General features: G+C 43.0%; 6 protein-coding genes across 6 annotated transcripts; 5 read left to right on the top strand and 1 right to left on the bottom strand.

Moving 5' to 3' along the window:
* The first annotated feature begins 704 nt into the window (after positions 1-704).
* Positions 705-1,991, top strand: BCIN_04g05190 (hypothetical protein). Its single transcript, XM_024692652.1, has 3 exons — positions 705-782; positions 1,129-1,203; positions 1,272-1,991. The coding sequence occupies exons 2-3, from the start codon at positions 1,140-1,142 to the stop codon at positions 1,820-1,822; spliced, it is 615 nt and encodes a 204-aa protein (XP_024548431.1). The 5' UTR covers positions 705-782; positions 1,129-1,139; the 3' UTR covers positions 1,823-1,991.
* Positions 1,992-2,247: 256 nt separating this feature from the next.
* On the top strand, positions 2,248-3,499 carry BCIN_04g05180 (hypothetical protein). Its single transcript, XM_024692651.1, has one exon. It carries the CDS (start codon positions 2,471-2,473, stop codon positions 3,314-3,316), a length of 846 nt encoding a protein of 281 aa, XP_024548430.1. The 5' UTR covers positions 2,248-2,470; the 3' UTR covers positions 3,317-3,499.
* An 8-nt stretch (positions 3,500-3,507) lies between these two features.
* BCIN_04g05170 (hypothetical protein) lies at positions 3,508-4,686 on the bottom strand. Its single transcript, XM_001546344.2, has 3 exons — positions 4,444-4,686; positions 4,161-4,289; positions 3,508-4,063 (listed from the first exon to the last, which is right to left on the bottom strand). The coding sequence occupies exons 1-3, from the start codon at positions 4,523-4,525 to the stop codon at positions 3,696-3,698; spliced, it is 579 nt and encodes a 192-aa protein (XP_001546394.1). The 5' UTR covers positions 4,526-4,686; the 3' UTR covers positions 3,508-3,695.
* A 2,948-nt stretch (positions 4,687-7,634) lies between these two features.
* Positions 7,635-10,628, top strand: BCIN_04g05160 (hypothetical protein). The gene has a single exon (XM_001546342.2). It carries the CDS (start codon positions 8,649-8,651, stop codon positions 9,864-9,866), a length of 1,218 nt encoding a protein of 405 aa, XP_001546392.2. The 5' UTR covers positions 7,635-8,648; the 3' UTR covers positions 9,867-10,628.
* Positions 10,629-14,646: 4,018 nt separating this feature from the next.
* Positions 14,647-17,414, top strand: Bcfbp26. Its single transcript, XM_024692650.1, has 6 exons — positions 14,647-15,185; positions 15,246-15,832; positions 15,883-15,996; positions 16,055-16,371; positions 16,418-16,632; positions 16,682-17,414. The coding sequence occupies exons 1-6, from the start codon at positions 15,071-15,073 to the stop codon at positions 16,696-16,698; spliced, it is 1,365 nt and encodes a 454-aa protein (XP_024548429.1). The 5' UTR covers positions 14,647-15,070; the 3' UTR covers positions 16,699-17,414.
* A 1,850-nt stretch (positions 17,415-19,264) lies between these two features.
* BCIN_04g05140 (hypothetical protein) lies at positions 19,265-21,073 on the top strand. The gene is made up of 2 exons (XM_001557613.2): positions 19,265-19,722; positions 19,825-21,073. Exons 1-2 carry the CDS (start codon positions 19,617-19,619, stop codon positions 20,835-20,837), a joined length of 1,119 nt encoding a protein of 372 aa, XP_001557663.2. The 5' UTR covers positions 19,265-19,616; the 3' UTR covers positions 20,838-21,073.
* Positions 21,074-21,255: the final 182 nt, after the last annotated feature.

Here is a 21,255-nt window from a genome sequence, read left to right as displayed (position 1 = left end):
GGAGAGCAATCTCGCCGTGTACATTTGATATTGAACTAGCAATCAAAACCTCTAAAACTGGAATCATCAAGCCATGTGTCGTAGGGAAGAATTGAGCATGGGCGATATATCTTTTATCAGATTGGATGAGGGCAAATTGTCCAAGATTGACCGAACAGGCGACCATCTTCTCCCCCTGATGCTCAGTCTACCTTGTAAGACTTTTTGAAGAGACACTTGGATTAAAGATGTAGTTGGGTCTCTCTATCCATTGGATGGCCTATTCGTTTGCATCATCGTGATCTAGTATGAGGAGTATGGAGGAGACATAGATAGGGGCATAACGACCCAGCCTCTGGTAGAAAGTTTAGAAACATGCCTGGCATACTATGTATTTATGATTCAATATCATAAGCTGGATCGTACCATGAAAGGGCTTTCAAGAAGGAGGTAAGGTACCATTGATACTATTGGTACTGTCGGATACCTAAATTGCCATTGATTATAGACTGAATTGAAATCCGTGGTAAATTCTGAGTATAGGTAGTATTAGACTCAATGTTGTTCTCATGGAGCGAAGTAAGTAAATGTTTTGGGGTGAAAGGCAGTGAATGGAAAGGCTAGGGAGCCAAAGGGAGATGAACAATCACGTGATATTAATCCTGGAAGAGAAAATTCGCTTAACTTTAGCCTTCACACTAGCTTCTCGCACCGTTTTCATTTTTGCAAAAGTTCGATTCGAAATTCTTCAAACTCTCACGACAAATTCTTCGACGACAACGATTGTAATTCGAATCCATCAGGTCAGTACTTTACCAACGTCTCAACTTCCTTCTGTATTACGATCGAATATCGAGAACGAATTCGAAACCAGAATATGCGAGAAAAGAGGGCTGTCGAGCAAAAAAGAATAAAAATATTGGGAATAGTTGCACAGTGGATAATTCAGATGGAGACAAAAACCTTCTCTAATCGACTGCACACCATATCACATATCAATACTTCTTTCGCACATCTCCTCGGGCATTTTTGCCGTCGCCTAGCTGGTTGCGCATTCGATTCTTCGATAGGACATTTGGGATACCAGCATTGAGAACAAAACTATCTACACATTGGTTCAAATTTGGCTAATAAATATTCATACCACAGAATTAGCAATCATGGGTATCAGCCGTGACAGCAGACATAAACGCTCCGCCTCTGGCGCCAAGCGATCCCATTACCGTGCGTAGTAGATAGCCCATATATCTTGATTGATATATGTTCCAACCTGAAAACTAAGACTTTTACAGGGAAGAAGCGCGCTTTCGAAGCCGGAAGACAAGAAGCAGGTACCCGTATCGGAACCAAGAGAATCCATCTCGTCCGTACCCGTGGTGGTAACCGCAAATTCCGTGCTCTCCGTCTCGAAGCCGGTAACTTCTCATGGGCCTCTGAGGGTATTGCCCGCAAGGTCCGTGTGATCGTTGTCGCTTTCCATCCTTCCAACAACGAGTTGGTCCGAACCAACACCCTCACCAGATCCGCCATTGTTCAAGTCGATGCTGCACCATTCAGACAATGGTACGAGGCACACTACGGCCAAAACTTGGGACGTAGACGTCAACAAAAGGCCGGTCAAGCTGTCGAGGAGCCAGACACCAAGAAGAGCAAGTCCGTTGAGAAGAAGCACCACGAGAGATTCGCTGCCCAAGGAAAGGTTGACGCCGCTTTGGAGAAGCAATTCGAGGCTGGTCGTCTTTACGCCGCAGTCTCATCCAGACCTGGACAATCTGGACGTGTTGATGGATACATTTTGGAGGGTGAGGAGTTGGCTTTCTACCAACGCCAATTGAGAAAGTAAATCATCTTCTATGGGATTTGGGATGGGTTGTATTTCATTGGGATTCATGGCATGGAGTTCCTGATATGGAATCATGCGAAAAATGGTTCTCTACAATAGGCTATGATGAATTCAAAAGCAATAAGAATACCCCCTTTGCCATTTGCTCGTATAATTAAGCATTTGAACACCGGTGCAATCGTGAATTGTGTGAATGCATTGTTCAATGATTTTGTTCTGACATTTTTCCTTCTCCACATGCCAGTTTTGAATCATGTTATCAACCAAAACCCATCTAATGTTCGAGACAATCTTTTCGATATTAATAAAACCTGGGGAAATCAAAATGATCGACCTGGACCTGAATTGGCTGCAAGACCCTTGTGTAACCCATGCCCCTCCCCGCATTTCTTATCAACCTCGTGATGTTTCTTTCTACCCTCAATGGCCTTCTCCAACCTGCCTGGAATGAATCCAGACTATTTCTCTTCTTCGCATAGATAACCTCTGCTCTGTAATTTTGCCGTTCAATAAAACATCTGAGAAAGACACACATCTGCAGCTTGGTATTGTAAGATTACAATACACCGCCTATCTTCATTCTCGGCATCCTGTCCTCAATCGCAACATCTCGACAATCCTTCACACATACCAATTCGTTACATAATAATGCCCATCTCCTCTCTCGCACCACCGCCCCCCGATATTCCCGGTCCCTCTTCTGCATCCTCCCATTCGCGCTCCCACTCGGTATCTGCTTCTGCCTCCACATCAACTAACTCTCATGCTCCAAGCAACCCCTCTATCTCCTCTCTTCCACCATTGCCCCCCTCTCCAGAATCCAGCCGTCAGATAGCTGAAGCGCGCACTGCTCTCAACGCATCCATCCAAAATATCTTCACGCCTCACGAACATGCGCTGAAACTCCGAGCGCAAAATCTCCATCAAAATAGCAGCGCATTGACAAAACAGGAAACTGATTTGAAGAAAGAGATTGGAAAGCTAGGGAAGGAGGGGGATAAATTAGAAAAAGTTGTTAGGGAGGGACAAAGGAAGGTGAAGGAATTGGGGAATGTCCAGAATTGGGCGGAGGTGCTGGAGAGAGATTTTTTGGTCGTCGAGGAGGTTTTGAAGTTGGTTGATGGGGAGAGTGAGGAATGGAGTGGGAGTGAAAGTGATTGGAGTGAGTATGAGTATGAGTACGAGTATGAGGGAAACGAAGGAGGTGGAAGAAAGGGAAGTGTAGGTTCGAATGGAAGTGATGGAAGGACCGGGGGGGATATTGATTCGCATATGACCGATGCGAATGCACATGGCAACACTTCTGCCCATGGAACAAATGGTACCCGTCCCACTGGCATTGGACAAGGCAAGGGGAAAGCAAAAGAAGGAGAAAGCGGAAATTTAGAGCACATGGAGGCCATGGATACCGAGGAATCTTCTTCGTCAACAAATGTATCCAGATCTGAGCCGTCTTCTAGTTCCATTCATACTTCGGCTTCGGAGATGAGTTGAGTGAGAGGTTGGAATGAGCTGGCTTGGCGCGGACTGGATTTGTCGTGGGATTTCTCGGGTAGAGATACAAAGTGGAGCAATGGGGACACTCTGGTTATGGGTCATCTTATACCATATGTAGATTACTTGGAGGGAGGTATGGTTTTAAGAGTTATGTTGCAAAACAAGTGTCTTGGGTTTTCATACGAGCGTGCTTTTTATGAACTATCGATTGTTCTTAGTGGTTGTGTTTCATTTTATGATCGACATTATAATCTGCTAATTGTACGGGCGATCTCCTTCGAGCAATTATCACACTCATTATTCACAAGCATACAAATATATACACAATGCCTTTCTATACCAGACATCATCTCCTCTTCAGGTTCTCTGCTTCCCCCTACAAAACCTCATAAGCATCATAAATCACCCTCCCCCCATTTCTCCCACTACTAGCAATCCCTACAACCCGATTCAACCACCCATACTTCCCCGCATCATCACATTCAAATGTGAGATTTAACCGCATCTTATAGTCATGGGCAGTATGTCTATCTTCTTCCCCAAGTGCCTCTAGAACATCTCGGGGACCAGTGCGTACACCGGTGGTACGGAGGTAGATGCAGTGGTTATCATGAGTTAGAAGATTGTAGCGGGTATCCAGATGGGCTGTTTGAAGAGATTGGGAGGGAGTGTTTTGAATAGTCTCCCAGTCGCCGCCGCCGGGGAGAATGGTGCCCCGGAGATGAGGACCTTCGAAACGTCCACCTGGATGGGATGAGCTTGATTTCGTAACTCGTGGGGGAGACCAAAGGTGGAACAAGATAGGAGGGAATGAAATTGGGAGAGGGAAGGAAGGAAATACCTTTGAAAATAACAGTGGCGCGATTACCATGCCCTCCATCACCAATAGGGTGGAATTCCTCCATGTCACACTCGAGGTGGAAGAGGAATTGAAGGGATGGGGTGGGAAGGGTGTATTCAGGTTTTGACCCTGTAGTTAGTGTGTCAGCTTGGGTAGTATCTTGATGAAATGAAACCAGTTTGGATGCTGGGGAAAGGAATTGAGTGATGCATAAACAGAAAGAGAACTTGGAGGCTGGAGAGGAGGAAGAAAGAAACAGGAAGGACGAATAGAGCTTTCTTACATTCTGTATTTCTCAGAGTAGATACATCATGAGCCTTTTCTACTTCGCCGGCTTGCACTCTTTTTTCTTGGGGATTTGCCATGGTTTCTTTTTCCTTGATCCGCTTGAATACTCTAAGAATCTTTAGAAATCCTAGATATCCAAAGTGTTTCACTGGGTAATAATAGGGAGATCAATGAGGAGAAAGTTCTATTGAAGTATATGAAATGACAAATCCAAGAATTGAGGAGTTAGAAATATTTCATTCCCAAAATACAAAGCCCTCAAGAAACTCAAGAGCTAAAGCAGTCATGACGTATCCCAAAGTCCCACTTAGCACAAGGTCTAGATCCATTCCTATAGATCGGGTTTCGGATGTGGCGGAAGGAAGCTATTGTCTATGTTCCGGGCCGAGGAGAAGCTAAGATGGGAAGTTTTCCTAAATCCGAATTTTAGCCTATGGTAAAAGGGAGATAGGAGGACAAGGGGACTTGGTGAAGCAAATTTGATATTTACAGTTTTAAGAAGAAGGGAATAGGAAGTGTTGGCTTGAGTTGTGAATTAATTTTTTGGTTTCATTCTGGATTTTGAAGAAACTGCACTGACCTCTTAAACAACGACTATTTATTTAAGGTTATCCAGATACTCCTATCATTGTGTGTGGTCCTTGATAACCGTTTGCACTTATACCTATTTAGCTCCGAGCCACTCCTAACGTTCGGCAAATCCTATCGGCTCTACCATATTGCATTCACAATCTACGCTAACAATATATTCACCTCATCCTCAACCCTTGAGCCCAAGATGCTTTTCTCCTCTTTGATCCACATCATCGAGCAGATTCTTCAAATGCACTAGAATCATCACTTCTCCTGGCGACTTCTATTACTGCGCTGGAATAAGAAAACCCCTTTAAAATTCACAACCGAATATCCATAATTGCTACTTGTACCTGAAGTCCAAACACTTCGCATATAAACCAAGTCCACATAGTACATACTCAACTTCGCGTTCTCAATCCCATTCAAGAATCTGGTTTAAAAGTTTCTGCATGAGAGAACGCCCAATTCATGATTCTCATGGATCTCAGAAGCACTTCCCCGTCGGAACCGTCTTCCTATGTAGGTGTCGTGGCTCTGAAATAAATACGACATTTTAACTTGTCTAGAATGCTATGTACGCAGAATCTCAAGACAGCAATACCTGGTCTATCATGAACAGAACCGGTGGCGTTTCTTTATCGAGTGATACATTGAGCATCCTGTAGTATCGCGAGCAAGAAATCTTGCCGCTGCTCTTCCGAACCAGGAGTTGGTGGCAAGATCATAATCACCCAAATTCTTGCTTTCTGGGAAGCTGAATGTAGATTGGCGGAAGAATTGCGTTCCAAAAAAGTCGTGAGACTTGTGAAATTGGCTGGTAATTGTGATGAATGTGATATTGAGCAAATTTGGGAAACCAGTTCTGGCTCCAAAGGCTAGATGGGAGTTGGATGATGGTAATAAACCAGAGCTTGCGGTTTATGGTGAGTTTGGAGTGAGGATGGCAGCAATGATAATGGATAATGGCTTTGTTCTCATGGGTGACAACAGGATAGACATGTGAACTAAGATACGAATACGGATGTAAATATAGGCCATTTCTTTCTATCATTCAGAAAATCGTGCACTTTCAAAGTAGGCATTCACGAAAGCGCCATCCCCCCAATATACTGTCCAAAAGTAGATATGAAGAGTGCCCGTATCAGTTCTCTCCTGATGACACATCTGTCCAACAAGAACGCCTCTATTTCTAAAGATACTTTTCTTCACAATCCACGCTAATAAGTAAATCCATCTATCCAAGATGCCATTTCAGAGAAAATCCCATTTCCACAAATTCAACACCTCACTCTTCACTCTATGCTATCTATCTGCGTATATCAGCGAAGGAAAAATTCCAAAAGATTCCCAGGTATAAAGTATATACATGTCATCAGAAAGAAATCACGCAAAGCACTTTGATGCATTACGTCTATTCCAATAACCTCCCTCACCCACTCAACCTCAATAATCCACCTATTCAGGATTCCAAGGTCTCGCAAAAGTACAATACTAATAATACTAGCAAAGGCCTTCTTCTTTCTTTATAGGATAATTTTGTTCCCAGCAGATAACAAAACATCAATGCGCATCAACGAAATATGCGCCAGATGAAATATGTAGATACTTGAGAATTTCAAAGAGAACCTCTCTCTCTCTCTCTCTCTCTCTCTCTCTCTCTCTCTCTCTATCATTGTGAGAACTTGCCAATAATCTGGCTCCTGATATCATATGTGAGATAACCAAATCACGATTACCATCATTTCATCTCATCCTCTTTCCTCTTTCCTTTTTCCTTGTTCTAAACGATAAATCTGAAGAAGGGAGATGAATTATAGCCACAAATAATACAACACAACCTCGCACCACGCTCTACGCAACCAGAAATTTCACAAGACAATCTACTTTAAATCCATGAATATCAACTTTCTCTCCCTGCTTCTCATTCCCATCTCAAGAATCTCTACCTACCTACCTACCTAATGTCTCCTCACCAGCAATCTCACCATCACTTCCCCCCTCTCCCACAAACCCACCATCTAAAACTCAAAGTTTCATCTTCTCTTCCAAAAACTCACCATCAATAAACAAACAAAGCAAGCAAAATTCTTTTTCAACTTTTTATTTATTTATCTCCAGCTCCGAAATCGCTTAAGTCAGTCAGGACGACAAAGGTGAAGTTTCGAGCTCGGAGGTAGTTTTGTGTGTTTGAGTAAGTGAGAGGGGAAGATAGGGAAAAAGAGAGGTAAGATGTAGATGGGGTGAGTATAGTAAATATTTATTTGGTGTGCAGATGTAGTTAGGAGAGCTTATACTAGTTCTTGTTATTGATATTGATAGTGATGTCTTGATGTCGCGTTGTGATATTGTGAGGAGTTGTTAGTGCCAGTGTCAGTGTCATTAGTGTTAGTGCCGTTAGTGTTGGTGACATGTTAGTCTTAATATTAGTGCTAGTAATATATTAGTCTTAGTCCCAAAGAATATAGATATAATATACCCATAAATCCATGTTCCCTATCCCTATCCCTATCCAACTCATTCACTCTCCTCAAAACGACATTTCAATATTTTCCTTTAGGTACAACCACCCAGCCCAGTCCAGTCCAACCCAATCTAAACCACTAATCTAAAGAAACTAAAAGAAAGAAAACTCTCATCCCATTAGCCTACACTACACACTCCCAGGACCGTAAATACATAATAATCAACCTCCTAGACAAAAAATCAAATCATCAAAACCACCATTCATCCACCCACATTCACTCCTCTCCAACTTCACTCTATCTCATCTCATCTCCAATCTCTTATGACCCTCTCTCTATCAGCCTCATCTCATAAAAAAGTCCCAATCACTCACTACTTGAGCCACTTCCCCATCAAGAACCAGACAGAGAGACAGATAGACATATCACCTCTATCAATTTTTCTTTATTTTTTTATTTTTTTCTTTCTATATCACTCATCACTCAACCCCCCTCTCCATTTCCACTCCCATTTACCTCCCTCCCCCCTCAAAAAAACAACAAAAAAAAAAAAAACACACACAAAAGCAAGAAAAAAAAAGTTCAAAGTCAAGTAACCTCAGCATCCCAAGCCCCCCTCCTCCCGACATCGGGGGCTCCGACCATCAAGAACCCAACAACCAGCAGCAGAGCAGCACAATCTTTTGCATGTAGATCCGAACTACGCTTTTCGTTTCAGTATAGACTTTGTGAATTCTTTTCTCTCCAGTTTCAATCCTGTTTATTGCTGCTGTTCCTGCTTCTTTACAACACAGTATAATACGATTTGATACAATACAATCCAGTTCAATACAATACGATACGATACATAAATACATACAGCTTCAACATCGAACCACCTTTTTCCCATTCAAAAATTCCTGCACTTCTTTCAAGTTTTTTTTATCTTAAAAGGGAAAGCTTTCTCAGAAACATTCTGGGAATTGAAAAGTTTGGGATTTATCACAAGAAAGCAGGCAAGCAAGTAACCAGACAACATACAAGTCCATACATCAAAGTTTCAGCATCAAAGAACCAAAGGCGCAAGAAACGAAATTCCTTCTATCTATCTCTTTACCAACCTTTCGTCTCTGCTCTTTATTTACAGCATTCAAATTCCCGTTGAATTGAACAAAAACAAAAGATGTACCCGATCAAAGAAAACGCTCAAGATACTACCACCACTCCAGCGCCCACAGGAAACAATGCGATGTTGAAGCGCCTCCGAGGCAGTGGATCAAGCGGTCGAAACCGACCTGGTTCTCGAACTCGCCATACGCACCAAAACGATGCTACTCCTACCGCGCCTGCGCGACAACAGCCACCTTCTGCTAATGATTTTCCGCCATTGGGATTTGATGCATTGCAGGATGGGAATGTGTTTGGAAACGTAGTCGGAAGCACAAATGTTCGACCATCCATCACGGGTATCCTGGCCAGACCTACCGGCGCGACAAATGCAAGAGAAGGAAACAAATTGGGAGCTGGGATTGGCATGGGAATGGGTCAACCGGCTATAAACCGACGAGTTTTGAGAGCAAAATCTATCTCTGCGAACTACTCCGTTCCCACTGGAGATTTCATGGGCGGTAAGAAGGGGGAAATGTTACAAGACGCACCGGAAGTCTCATCCTACACGGGACCTCCTCAATTATCTCGTCGTGGAAACCAACTTCCTGATCTTTCTGACACAAGTGCAACTTCAACCCGTGCAAATAAAGTTGTCGCTGCGTATCAGGCTGCAAACTCCGCACCGAATCCTTTTGCTATGACGCAGGCAGCTGGAACATCCCTTACTCATCGAAGCGGTGCCTATGAAATTGGAAAGAACTTTGACCGTCTCCGAGTTCAAGGTACTCATCTCGGCCTAGCCACTTCACCATATTTTCCCAAGTCTACCGAGGACTTGGTTAAGCATCGAGAGGAGCGAAAGAATGACGCACGGGATGAAATGAACGAGCGAATCAAGAACAAAGAGGAGGTTATGAGAATGAAGGGTGAAGGTACTTATGTCAAGGTTAAGCCTACCTTCAGAGGAAGAGCATTTAGCGATGGATTTTCAAGCGTACTCGGTCGGAAGACCATTTGGGGACATCCTAGCTTGGACGAGGAGTTAGCTGTACGAGCAGACTGGCCAACTTTGACAGATTTCAAACAAGCAGGATTAAGAAAGGCGGGCTTGCCTTCTTTGAAATATAACATTGGGTATGAAAATGGAATGGCGGGAGAGGAGATTACATCGTTCGCAATAGACAGAGTTGGATTGGGTGGAAGAAGAGCAGAGGATCGCGCCTTGATCAATGAAGAAGACATTAAGGAGGTTGGTGAAATGAAAAGTCTTCTTGAAGCCATCGATGGATGAATGGTCTTTTAAGAAAGGAGACTGTGAAACAGATTTGAAATATCTCGCTAACATGCATTGTTTTCTGCATAGCGTGGGAATCGTGAACAAGCATTTCATCGACGGCGATTAGCGAGCGATATAGCGAAGTAATAAAGCGAAGTAGCAAGCGGCATAGGCATAGGCATAGCGGATGTGTTTTTTTCCCTTTCTTTCTTTCTTTCCTTTTCTTTTTTCCATTTCCTTGCGTTTTCCTCTCAGGACGGGCTAGAGTGACAGGAAGACAGCGCAGACATAGTGTATCTCCCACTCAAGGATATGACTACGGGTAACTCTTTCAACTTATTCTTTCAGCGGAAGGATAGATACATGTGGACATAAGCTATAGAGAAACTCATAACGTATGATCTGTACCAGACAAAGCAGGAAAGGGAGAACAGCGAGCAAGCAGATAACGAGTAATAATGAGAAGATATTCAGACCATTTCCAATATTCTTGAAGAGGGGATATTGGAAGTAGAGAACCAAAGAATCTATCTACTTCTGGATGTGAGTGAGTTGTGTTCTGATCGTAGATGATAGAGAACGAATCGTGTTCGAGATGAGATGTGATATCAAAGTCACCTATCTGAGGTTGTCGAGACGATAGAGATGTGTCCTGATTCGGAGACTGTTATCTGAGAAACATGAAGAAGTTCTTCAGTAGCTCGATCAAGTGATTTCCATAACCCATAATACGTGAGTGAAAGATTAAACCGTAGATCAAAAAACTCATCAAACACAACCATGAAAGGAGAAGACTAGATGACAATACAAGAGAAGCAGTCCAAAGAACCTATCGGAAGAATAGATTTTCCACGTGTGTGCACAGACCATTCATTGCACTCAGTGCATGGAAGTAACAAGAACATCTCTCAACTTTCAAAACTCTCCACAAATGTATTCTTCAATTGTTTGATTCCAGAATTTCTTTTTCTATTGTTCAGTTGTCAATAAACTATAGTGTCAACTTTCAAAATATCTGAACTTATACTCCAAGAAATATTAGCAGGTCAATATTTGTAGTGTCCTGTCCTGTCAGTTCTGTATCCACTGATGATTGAACCGATTGGCTTAGTCACAATTACCTGCACCAAATACCAAGCCATCTATAACTATCTCTGTCTAATTCAAATCTACTAATATACCATTCTTTACCTACATAAGCATTTGCGTCACTATCCTATCACCATCCCGTCAATCGAACACATGTAAAGAGTCAATTCAAATAAAATATCACGCGTTTCTCTGATATCAAATCTAATAACTACTTTCGAACACTTGTTGAACAAAGACTTAATCAATAGTGTAGAGCTATGCACATCCACCAGATCTCACAATCAAAAATCGGCAAGGACTCAGATGGAAGGTTGTCTAATGCTTTCTTGGGTATCTTGCCGGAAAACCCTCAAGTATACGAGCCCGCTAATTGCTACGTAGACTACCTCTTCACGTTCACGTTCACGTTCACCTTCACGTTGACTCACGCTCCCATTTCCATCCTCCGCTCCTCCCTCCAGATCCAGGAGGAGAGCCTCCTCCACATCGACTTCCTCCACCCGTACAATTTCCTTCCAGTTCCAGCCACACTTCCACTAGCACTCCGCGTCACCTTACCTTAGCCCCCTTCCATCCGCTACTTTCTCGGCCATCGACTTCTTCCCGATCATTGCAGGGAGAAAAATAAATTCAAGTAGTCACGCGTGGTTGATATTTGTGATAGCGCCAACATAAAACTACGAGCTATGCAAGCAGTACTTTGGAGACAGCAGAGAATTGTGTTAAATAGATTGAGGGGTTGGGTGCAAGTGTAAGTATACGATTGTGTAAGCAATGTTTATGTCGATAGAACAATCAGCTACCGAATTTCTGGCTGTACATGCAAAAGCCAACAATCTTTCCCAAGTATCTAGGAGCTCGATTGGATTTGGAATCAGGCTTGAAGACAAGACTTCACATACATGATGGCCAATTAACAGCATGAGGATAGTAAGATTCGATACAGAAAGCAATCTCGTGTAGTAAAAGGACAGCTGCGACTCAAGTAGAGGGTTCGACCTAGTTTTTATCCAACATCTTGAGCCATTTCGGATTGCTTTACTGAAACCGTGGCCGACCCGTTTGCCAATGAATGCCTCCTTTTTGAGAGGGGAAAGGGGAATCGAACATCAACGAGAACCACGCTGTTGATGTTTGTGATAGACTAGCTATTAGATCTATTACTAGACTACTGATATATACTTAATCGATACGAAGCTCACCCAACCGCCGCCTGCCATCCACCTAGTAATAGTTCAACAAGCGATCCCATCAGAACCAGATATCCTTCAAGCGCAATCTCTTCAAATCAACAACCATAAACAACACCGAACTAACCGATCGCAAGCGGTCAAGTAAGACTCTAGTTTGAAAACAATCAAGATTAAAAAATTTGGCAATTCTGTATCAGCGGCTTGAGTGCTTCACTTAAAGTTCTTCTGGTTATTGCTTAGTTTTCAGGCACTGCGTTCCTGTTTAATCTTCGCCTCGTACGGTGATGATTATAGATGGTGTGATCTCCTGCTTTTGGTGGTTATGTGTGTGAATGGACAGGATTATGCTGGGTTGGAAAAGGAAGTTGAAATTGAGGATTAGGTCATGTGGAGCACGGACCAACCACCAACCAATTATCTATCAGTGTATGTTTTGCTGAACAATTGTTTGTCGGTACTCTCTACTGTCTTTGTTAGGATTGTTATTCGTCTTGGTGAATCAGAAATTGGAAGATACAGCAGCAGATTAGAACCATACACTTGAGTGATAGCAGACGACCATGGTCAATACTGCCACAAGTTTTAATCTTACCACTCCTGCTATCTCACCGCTTTATGTACCTCAATACAGCTCCCGAGCATGCAATGTCTTATCAATCTCACGATAAGGGGGGATAAGCAAGGGAGTAACAAAGCCAAATATAGTGACTGTTCTTTGCTTGTCCCACCGCCAGGCTTGAAAACGAGAAAGTAATACAGTTCATCACATCAACAAGACTCTCAACACCACTATTAAAGTATCGACCCTTCTTCTTTGACTCTTCTTCTCCCTTCGCAGCGTGATCAACTGTTTCTTCGTATTCTAATCCCGACCTCCAGCTCTGGTTTATTGATTGTCTCAATCTTATTCCACATACCAAACGCATCCTTATCTAATCACGCAAATATGTACGGAGTTACAGCCGGTGGCCCGTCGAGAAGGAAAGGGGGAATGTATCCTGCGGAAAACGATGTATGTGGAACAATTCTTTCAGAACTTTCAGAACTTTCAGAACTTTCTATTTCAAGATCTCATTCGCAATGATCAAATTCTTGATGAATCAAAGTACTCCGTCAAGGTCAAAGTTTTGACTTCATCTACTCCTTCCGATGATCAGATCGTGAACACAAAGAAAAAGATGGTGTCATTATGCAACTAGACAGATCTTAGACATTTTCGATCTTATCCACGTGATGCCGTCTAGTTTTGAGAGTCTAGTTTTGAAGTGGCAAGATCAGCGGTGAGAAGAAGCCAGCAAATGAACCAGACAAACTTGCTGCATTGGAAGTAACTTGCAGGAAAAGAATTTTCTTGACCTATTGGTAAAGATTTTTCCCGACTCTTATACGAGTGCATCTGGGGGCTCGGGGAAGCTTGACACAACTGTGTGCCAATGAGGAGACAGGGCAGATCAAGACAGACAGACAGTCAATCAAAAACATGATTGAAAGTATGTTTTTGCGAACTTTAAACGCTCATCCGACTTTGTGGGATGAGATGAGATGGCTGGATAAAAGCTTGCAAGGCCTTCTCCCCATGACCTTTTCCCTTTACCGATGAACCCACCGTTTTGAGAAGAGGTTCTAGACGTCTGTGTATTAATCATTCATTCCACCATGCATGGCATGACCGGTAATACTGGCGTGGTAGTCGTGATGAATTGAAGTCGTTGGCCGTAAGAAGAAAATGCTAGGTAGTGCATTAAGTCCCGAAGAAAAAAAAGAGGATCTTGGGTGGAATAGTGGGAAGCAAATCCACAATGCGGTTTCGACCCAAATATGATGATTCTCCTTTTTTCCCTTTACCCTGACGCTATTTTGAAGGGGTTTTTTCTGTTGATTTTTTTTTTTTTTTTTTTTTGAGAAGGAAGAATATGGTGATATATGAAAGAATGGTAGATTAGCCTCTTATTAGCCAATTCTCGAGGCCATCAATGCTATTTTCCTTGTCGACCATTTTCTTATATGCCAAACCGATAGAGGGGTAGGAACACCACACTGGTGGAACAAGCCTCTACGCCCGTCAGCCTTGTGCGGGGTTGGATTGCTCTGCGGTTACTCTCGAGGAGCTGATTGACTGATTGACTGATTGACTGATTGATTGCTTGATTGCTTGATTGACTGAGCGATTCATTCATTCATGACGGGGTCCCTTGGCAGCATTTTCCAATTGCAGGAAGAATTACCCTCCTACACACTCCCAGTGGATGGAAAAGTTGAGACTCTCCTCGCCCCCGTATAAAATCGTCATAGAAAATTATCACTCATATTGCACGTCGCATAGCATCGCAGACCAAGACCAGGCCGGGTTCAGCTGTGGTGATTCGAGGTGGAATTTATCGGAAAACAGGGATTTTGGAGGGGATTTCCGATGTTTTAGAACTGAAAAGGGTCTAAGCACACCCTACAGCCTATAGTCCACACTGTGCTACAGGGGCTCCCTCCTGCCCCTGATTCTTCATTTCCTTCTAGAAACAAAGAAGAAGAGGATGCGATACGACGGGATGCATCAGCACAGGATGAAATCATAAATTCCCTTTTCTGTCAACCACACACAACTTCTCTCTCGTCTCGATATATACATAAATCCCCCACAGCTGTATCTGCTTGAGAGTCTGCTTACTTCTTAATTCACTTGGACCTGCAATTCTGTGTTCAGAACATAAAAAGGCATCAAGAGGCACCACTCGGGAAAATCTGATTCTGCTCTCCCTCCGAACTCACCCGTTCCTTACCTACCTTACCTTTAATAAACTAAAGAGGCCGCCGTTGACAACCTCACGCGATCATCTTTTTCTCTCTTTCCAATAATTTGCCATTCAATCCTTTGTTCTGCTTCTTCTGCTCCCTCTTCTTTTAAATTCCGATCTTCAAACCTGCCGATTCTTCACAACAATGACGCGATTCAAGACAAAGTCTAATGGCCTTGGTGTACAGGTTGAGGATACTCAAATCTGCGTGGTAATGGTCGGTCTTCCTGCAAGAGGAAAATCTCTCATTGCCCAAAAAGGTACGTACAAATCTCAATCGATTTAGGAATACACAAAAGCTAACGTCGTATACTTTACAGCTCAGCGTTATCTCAAATGGTTATCCATCGATGCTCAAGTTTTCAACGTCGGCAACTATCGTCGAAATGCCACCCCAAATCCGACGGCCGATTTCTTCGATACAACAAATACAGAGGGCGAACGAATGCGTAAAGCTGCCGCGGAAGCTGCCGTCCATGATATGATCGACTGGTTCAAGAACAAACAAGGAATTGTCGCCATTCTCGATGCTACAAATAGTACAAAAGAGCGCCGAAGATGGATCAAAGACCGTTGTGATGCGGAAGGAATCGAGACCCTATTCGTCGAATCGAAATGCGATGATGAAGATTTGATCATGTCAAACATTCTAGAAGTCAAGACGACATCCCCAGACTACGCTGGCTCAGACCCGGAAAAGGCAGCTCAAGACTTTAGGAACAGGATCAAGAACTACGAGAAGGTTTACGAGACAATTGATGACGAAGAGAGTGATCTCACTTACCTGAAGATCATGAATGTTGGAAAACAAGTCATCATCAATCGAATTCAAGACTATCTTCAGAGTCGCGTGGTTTATTACTTGATGAATTTACACATTAAGCCGAGATCGATTTGGCTGTCACGCGTAAGAAACTATTGGATTCTATGAAATCTCATTTTGCTAATGATATATAGCATGGAGAGTCTATGTACAACCTCGAAGGAAAGATTGGTGGTGATGCCGAGTTATCCCCTCGTGGAGAGATGTATGCCAAGAAGTTGCCTTCATTGGTCCTTGAATCAGTAGGAGTATGTACTTTCCCATCGAGGTCTAGTTCTAGTCGAGTCCCATGGCTAATTAACATAGGACAATCGCCCTTTGACTGTCTGGACTTCAACTCTTCGTCGCACTATCGCCACTGCCCGCCACCTTCCTAATGAGTATAACCAGCTCCAATGGAAAGCACTCGATGAACTCAACTCTGGTGTTTGTGATGGACTTACGTATCAAGATATCAAAGAGCGATATCCGGATGATTTCGAGGCCCGTGACGAGGATAAATACAACTACAGATATCGTGGAGGAGAGTCTTATCGCGATGTTGTTATTCGCCTTGAACCCATTATCATGGAATTGGAGCGATCAGAGGATATTTTGATTGTTACTCATCAGGCTGTTCTTCGGTAGGTTGCATTTTTCGAATAATTTTTACCTACTAACACTATGCAGTTGTATCTACGCTTATTTCATGAAGAAGCCTCAGGATGAATCACCATGGATGGCTGTACCTCTTCACACCCTTATTAAGCTCACCCCACGTGCGTATGGCACACAAGAAGTACGTTACGATGCACAGATTCCTGCTGTCAGTACTTGGCGTGGTAAGGGTAGTGTTGCAAAGCATGAAGACCCTATTCCTGCTTCGGATATTGCAACTAAAGTTGGTATGTATTTTTATGCCTATTTCAAGAATTTTGCTCACATGTTCAATAGTGGCAAACAGTGAATGAGTTTCCAATAACGTGCCCTCGTTTACTTTCAGTTATACAACCAATATTTTGAGCGGGCTAGCAAGTCTCATCTACACTATGATTTTTGCCTAGGTTTTGATGCATAGCGATTTGGCGTTACATGATTCGATTTCCTCTTTGGACCTTTTGTTATAAACGAAAATGTCTACACATTGTTTCGTCTTACCTTTATTCGGGTTTTCTTGATGTCATGGTAGATATGGACTCAGATAAATGGATGTTGTCTGGAGGGTCGGAGATGGGGATTTTGTCACATTCGTGGTGAAAATTCGATTTCTCTTCGGATTCGGAGACTTTTTCTTATATTGTGCTTTTGCAGGTTGAAATGGGGTGGATGCGAGGATCGATACGATGACAAGTAGTGATGGGGTACAAATAGGATGAGGTACAAATAGGTTGAGGTACAAATAGGTTGAGGAAGTTGCTCGAGCTCTGGGGAAACGAGATACTACAGAGCCAGTTATGGTTGAGCGCAGAGGAAGAAAGATATAGGAAGAAGTATCACAGCTGTCTACAAATATGATGAACCATCAAGGCTTGTGATTTGAAAGCCAGAGAGCTTTGATAGCAAAATACATTACACAGTGGAGGAACTCGTAATTGATCCCTCCCTATTCTACTATTCCACTAGGTACTACAATATGGAGACAAAAGGATAGAATTAAATCATGTGGTCTGAATATACGAAGTACGCAGTAAATGTTTGTGATTGTGATTGTGATGTAAAATGAAACAACCTCGGCACTCGTCGGCAGATTCACGGGTAAGGTAAGGTAAGGTAAGGTGATGGATTGGATGGTTGGTTAACCGCTGGTTATCCTGGCTGATTTCAGGGCTGGCTGGCTGTTTTTATCGGCATTTTAGTTTAGGGACGGGGGAGGGATACGGGTACGGTATGGTATTGAATGAATGAATGGTTGGTATGATATGGTAGGGATGTGATTGTGGATTTGATGGGGGTTTATAGATTTATAGATTTGTGAGTGCGATAGACATGGACGTACCTATGCATTTCTCAGCCGCGGCGCGTATGGGATGAGTCGATCGATTCGTAAATGTGTTTTTTTTGGGGGGGGGGAGGGAAGGTGGGAAAGAGAGGGAGAGAGAGTGTAGGGATGTGGATGTGGATGTGGATGTGGATGGGATGGGGAAATAGATTACTTAGGGTTGGTATGAGGGTCTGGTATGTATAATGTACCTGTGTGATTTTTGGTGGGTTGAGTTGAGTTGAGTTGAGTTGAGTTGAGTTGAGTTGAGTTGAGTTGAGTTGAGTTGAGTTGAGTTGAGTTAGGTTTGGGGAAAGGAGGGAAGGGGGGAAGGGGGGGTTTCTTCTTTTTGCTATGTATTAGACATTAGACATTAAGTATTAGATGTCAAGTAGAAATTAACAATATGTGTATATATATATATATATATATATATATATGATTATACCAGATCTAGAGACCTCCAGGGGATAAAGAGAGAGAGAGAGGGCTTGAATATCTTGAGAGGTGAGAGCGTATGAGTATCGTTGGTTAGTTGGTTAGTTCGTCTATGTAGTTGTGAATGGGTTAGTGAGTGAGTGAGCGAGTGAGAGAGTGAGAGAAGTCGTCTGAATGGAATAGATAGGTAATGGGGTTGTGGAATTATGGAACTGCTGCGCTTAAGGTTAGCTAGCTAGCTAGCTGGTTGGATTGGATTGATGGTGTATTGATATTGATATTGATATTGAAATGGTACTGATGGTAGAATGTACCGGTATTAGGGAGCGAGCCGGTCTTTGTGAGTATGTACTTGGTTAGTTACTTAGTTAGTTGGTTGCTTGATTGTAATTTGTTTGTTGGTTTGTCCGCCGGGGTGTGAGTCGTGAGGCGTGAGGGAGAAGTGAGGTTACATTTTATGTATGTAGGTACGAGGTACATACCTACTGCTTGGGTTGTATAAATAGATAGATACATAGATAGGTTCATGCGCAGCGCTTATGTCGGTGCGTGAGTGCATTTTTTTGTTATTTAGGAAAATGCAACTTTGGGGCGGGATTGTTTGGGATTGTTTTGGGGGGGGGGGGGGGGGGGGTGGGTAGAGGGTGCCGGTTTCAGAATTAGCCGCTTGGGATTTGGGAGGGGGGGTTTTGTGTTTTTTTTTTTGTTTTTTATGGGGATTGTGATGGAGTGGTCGGTTGGTTTTGTTGGTGTTTGGGTGATGGGATGTGTGGATTGGATTGGATGGGTGGATGGAGGTTGGGGAGGGGGAGGGGGAGGGTGGTATTGTGTGTATGAGATGGATGGGAGAGGGGTATGAGAAGTGAGATGTTGGAGATTGGAGATTGGGGGCTAGGTGTGATGGATGGATGGATGAATGGTTGGTTGGTTGGTAAGGGACGTCGGTGATTGATTGATTGATTGATTTATCGACGAGCTAGGAGGAGAGGGAAAATGCTAGTATGGTAGTATTGTGGCATGACGAATAAGTTAGGATAAGGTCGGGTAGATCGAAAGAAAGTATAACTAACTATATGGTTATATATACACGAGATATTGGAAGCAATACTAATAAAAGCTCTGATATAGAATAGGTCTGTGTACTTTAGCTTTCCCGTTTCATTGCGTTTCTTTCAAGTGGAGACGATATACCTAGCTAGGTTTCCAAACTCTATATTTCGAGCGCGTTACATTTGGAGAACTTGATTGTCTTATTCATTTCCTTGGTTTTGTTTGTTTGCTCGTTTGTTCTTCTCTGGTTTATATATATATATATACACATACACACATACACACATATATCGGATTATTTACTGTAGGAAATCTTGCGAATCTTTTCGTTTCGTCATTCGTCATTCGTCTTATCTTTTTTGTTCTCCTCTTGTTCATCTGATATTAAACCAAAGAGTTCGGACGAAAGAAGAAGATAAAGTCATGTATTCGTATACGTCATGGTCTAGTTTGGTGCTGCTGGCCGGCTTGTTGGGAAAGATGGATGCGTATCCAACACAATCGTTTCTTGGGATAAGTTCTTCGGAATGTAAGTTCTATATATTCATACTTATACTTATACTTATACCCTAACCTTTTATTTCTCCCTCCCCTTCTCCTCTATCAAAAAATAAACTAACATCCTTTCTAGCCCACTCACTCTCCACCCACCAACAATCACAACCACAACTACCACAAACTCCCCGCACTCTCTACACAACCCCATCTTCCTCCTCCCCAGACCTCCACTCCTCCCGCTCGGGAACTATAAACGTTCACCCACCCTTCTCCCACTCTTCCCCATCTTCATCACCCCTCTCCATCCCCTTCACCCTCACATCCACCTGTCCTAACCTCCACCTCGACTGGACCTGTCTCACCACCGATCTCCTCACCAATCTCCTCTTAATCTACCCCTCGGGCCCAACTTCTAGTCCCTACTACAGATTCTCCCCTGGCACTCCCTCTCAAGACTCTTCTTCTCCCTCATCCTCCCCATCAAAAGACACCTACACCATCTCCTCCACCATCCTCCTCCCCACCAAACAAGAAGAAACAGAATTCAGATCTTCCCTCTACATCTCCATCATCCCCGCATCTCACGCAGGCGTGGCGGGAATATCAAAGCGGGAATGGAGAAGTTTTGTGGGTATGTTGCATGGAGTCAACAAGGGATTAAAGAGAGAAATGAAGGGAATGGGATGGGGAAGCTTGGAGATGGAGGGAGAGTTTCCTTTGCTGAAAATTGCGAACAAGAAGGGAGGGAATAGAGGAGCGAGGAAAGAGAAGTTGGGACCCTCAGATATTATTTTCCCTTCTTCTTCTTCTTCTTCCTCCGTATCCGAGAAAACACCAGCGTATTCACGTGAGGTAACCAGATCCTGGGAAGATGAGGAACAGGAAGAAGAAATTTCCTTCTCGTACAAAATCACATGGGTATACTACGGAATGACCAGAGACGAAAACGGAAAGAAGACACTGCGAGAATGTACCCAGATGCCAGGAGGCGTCGAGATGGATTTTGAGAGGGCAGAGCCGGGGAAGACGGTGGTTATTGGCGAGGGGAAAGCAGGAGAAAAAGAAAAAGAAAAAGAAAAAGAGGCGATGAGTGAGGATAAGACAAACGAGGAAGAGGGAGAGGAGAGATGGAAAATCGATTTGTAGAATACCAACACGCTATGTATGGGTAGAACTCTGGAGATTATTAGATGGGATATCGAGATAGAACCAAATCTCTGGAGAAGGAGTTTGGTTTGGTTTGGTTTGGCTTAGCTTGGCTTGGTTTGGTATATTTATCACTGGGTTTGTGTTGTTATATACCTTACTAAGTAAGGGTTGATATGATATGTATGATGTAATGAATAAGAAGAATATGTCAAAAGCTGTCTCTGTCTTTATCATGATGTGTATTAAATCAAATCAATTGAGTAGGAATATGACGTAGATAGGCATGAGGGAATTTGGTATTCGTAGATTGGTATTTGCCAATTTTATTTTATGTCTTGCAAGGTATTTACATCGTCTGTGCTAGATTCGTGGGGTTTTAGCTGTAGTTGAGAGTGTCCAATTTGCCTGTACTCAA

Source organism: Botrytis cinerea, chromosome 4 (assembly GCF_000143535.2).
Source record: "Botrytis cinerea B05.10 chromosome 4, complete sequence".
In the NCBI taxonomy this organism is placed as follows: domain Eukaryota; kingdom Fungi; phylum Ascomycota; class Leotiomycetes; order Helotiales; family Sclerotiniaceae; genus Botrytis; species Botrytis cinerea.
This window is presented reverse-complemented; position numbering and strand designations above follow the sequence as displayed.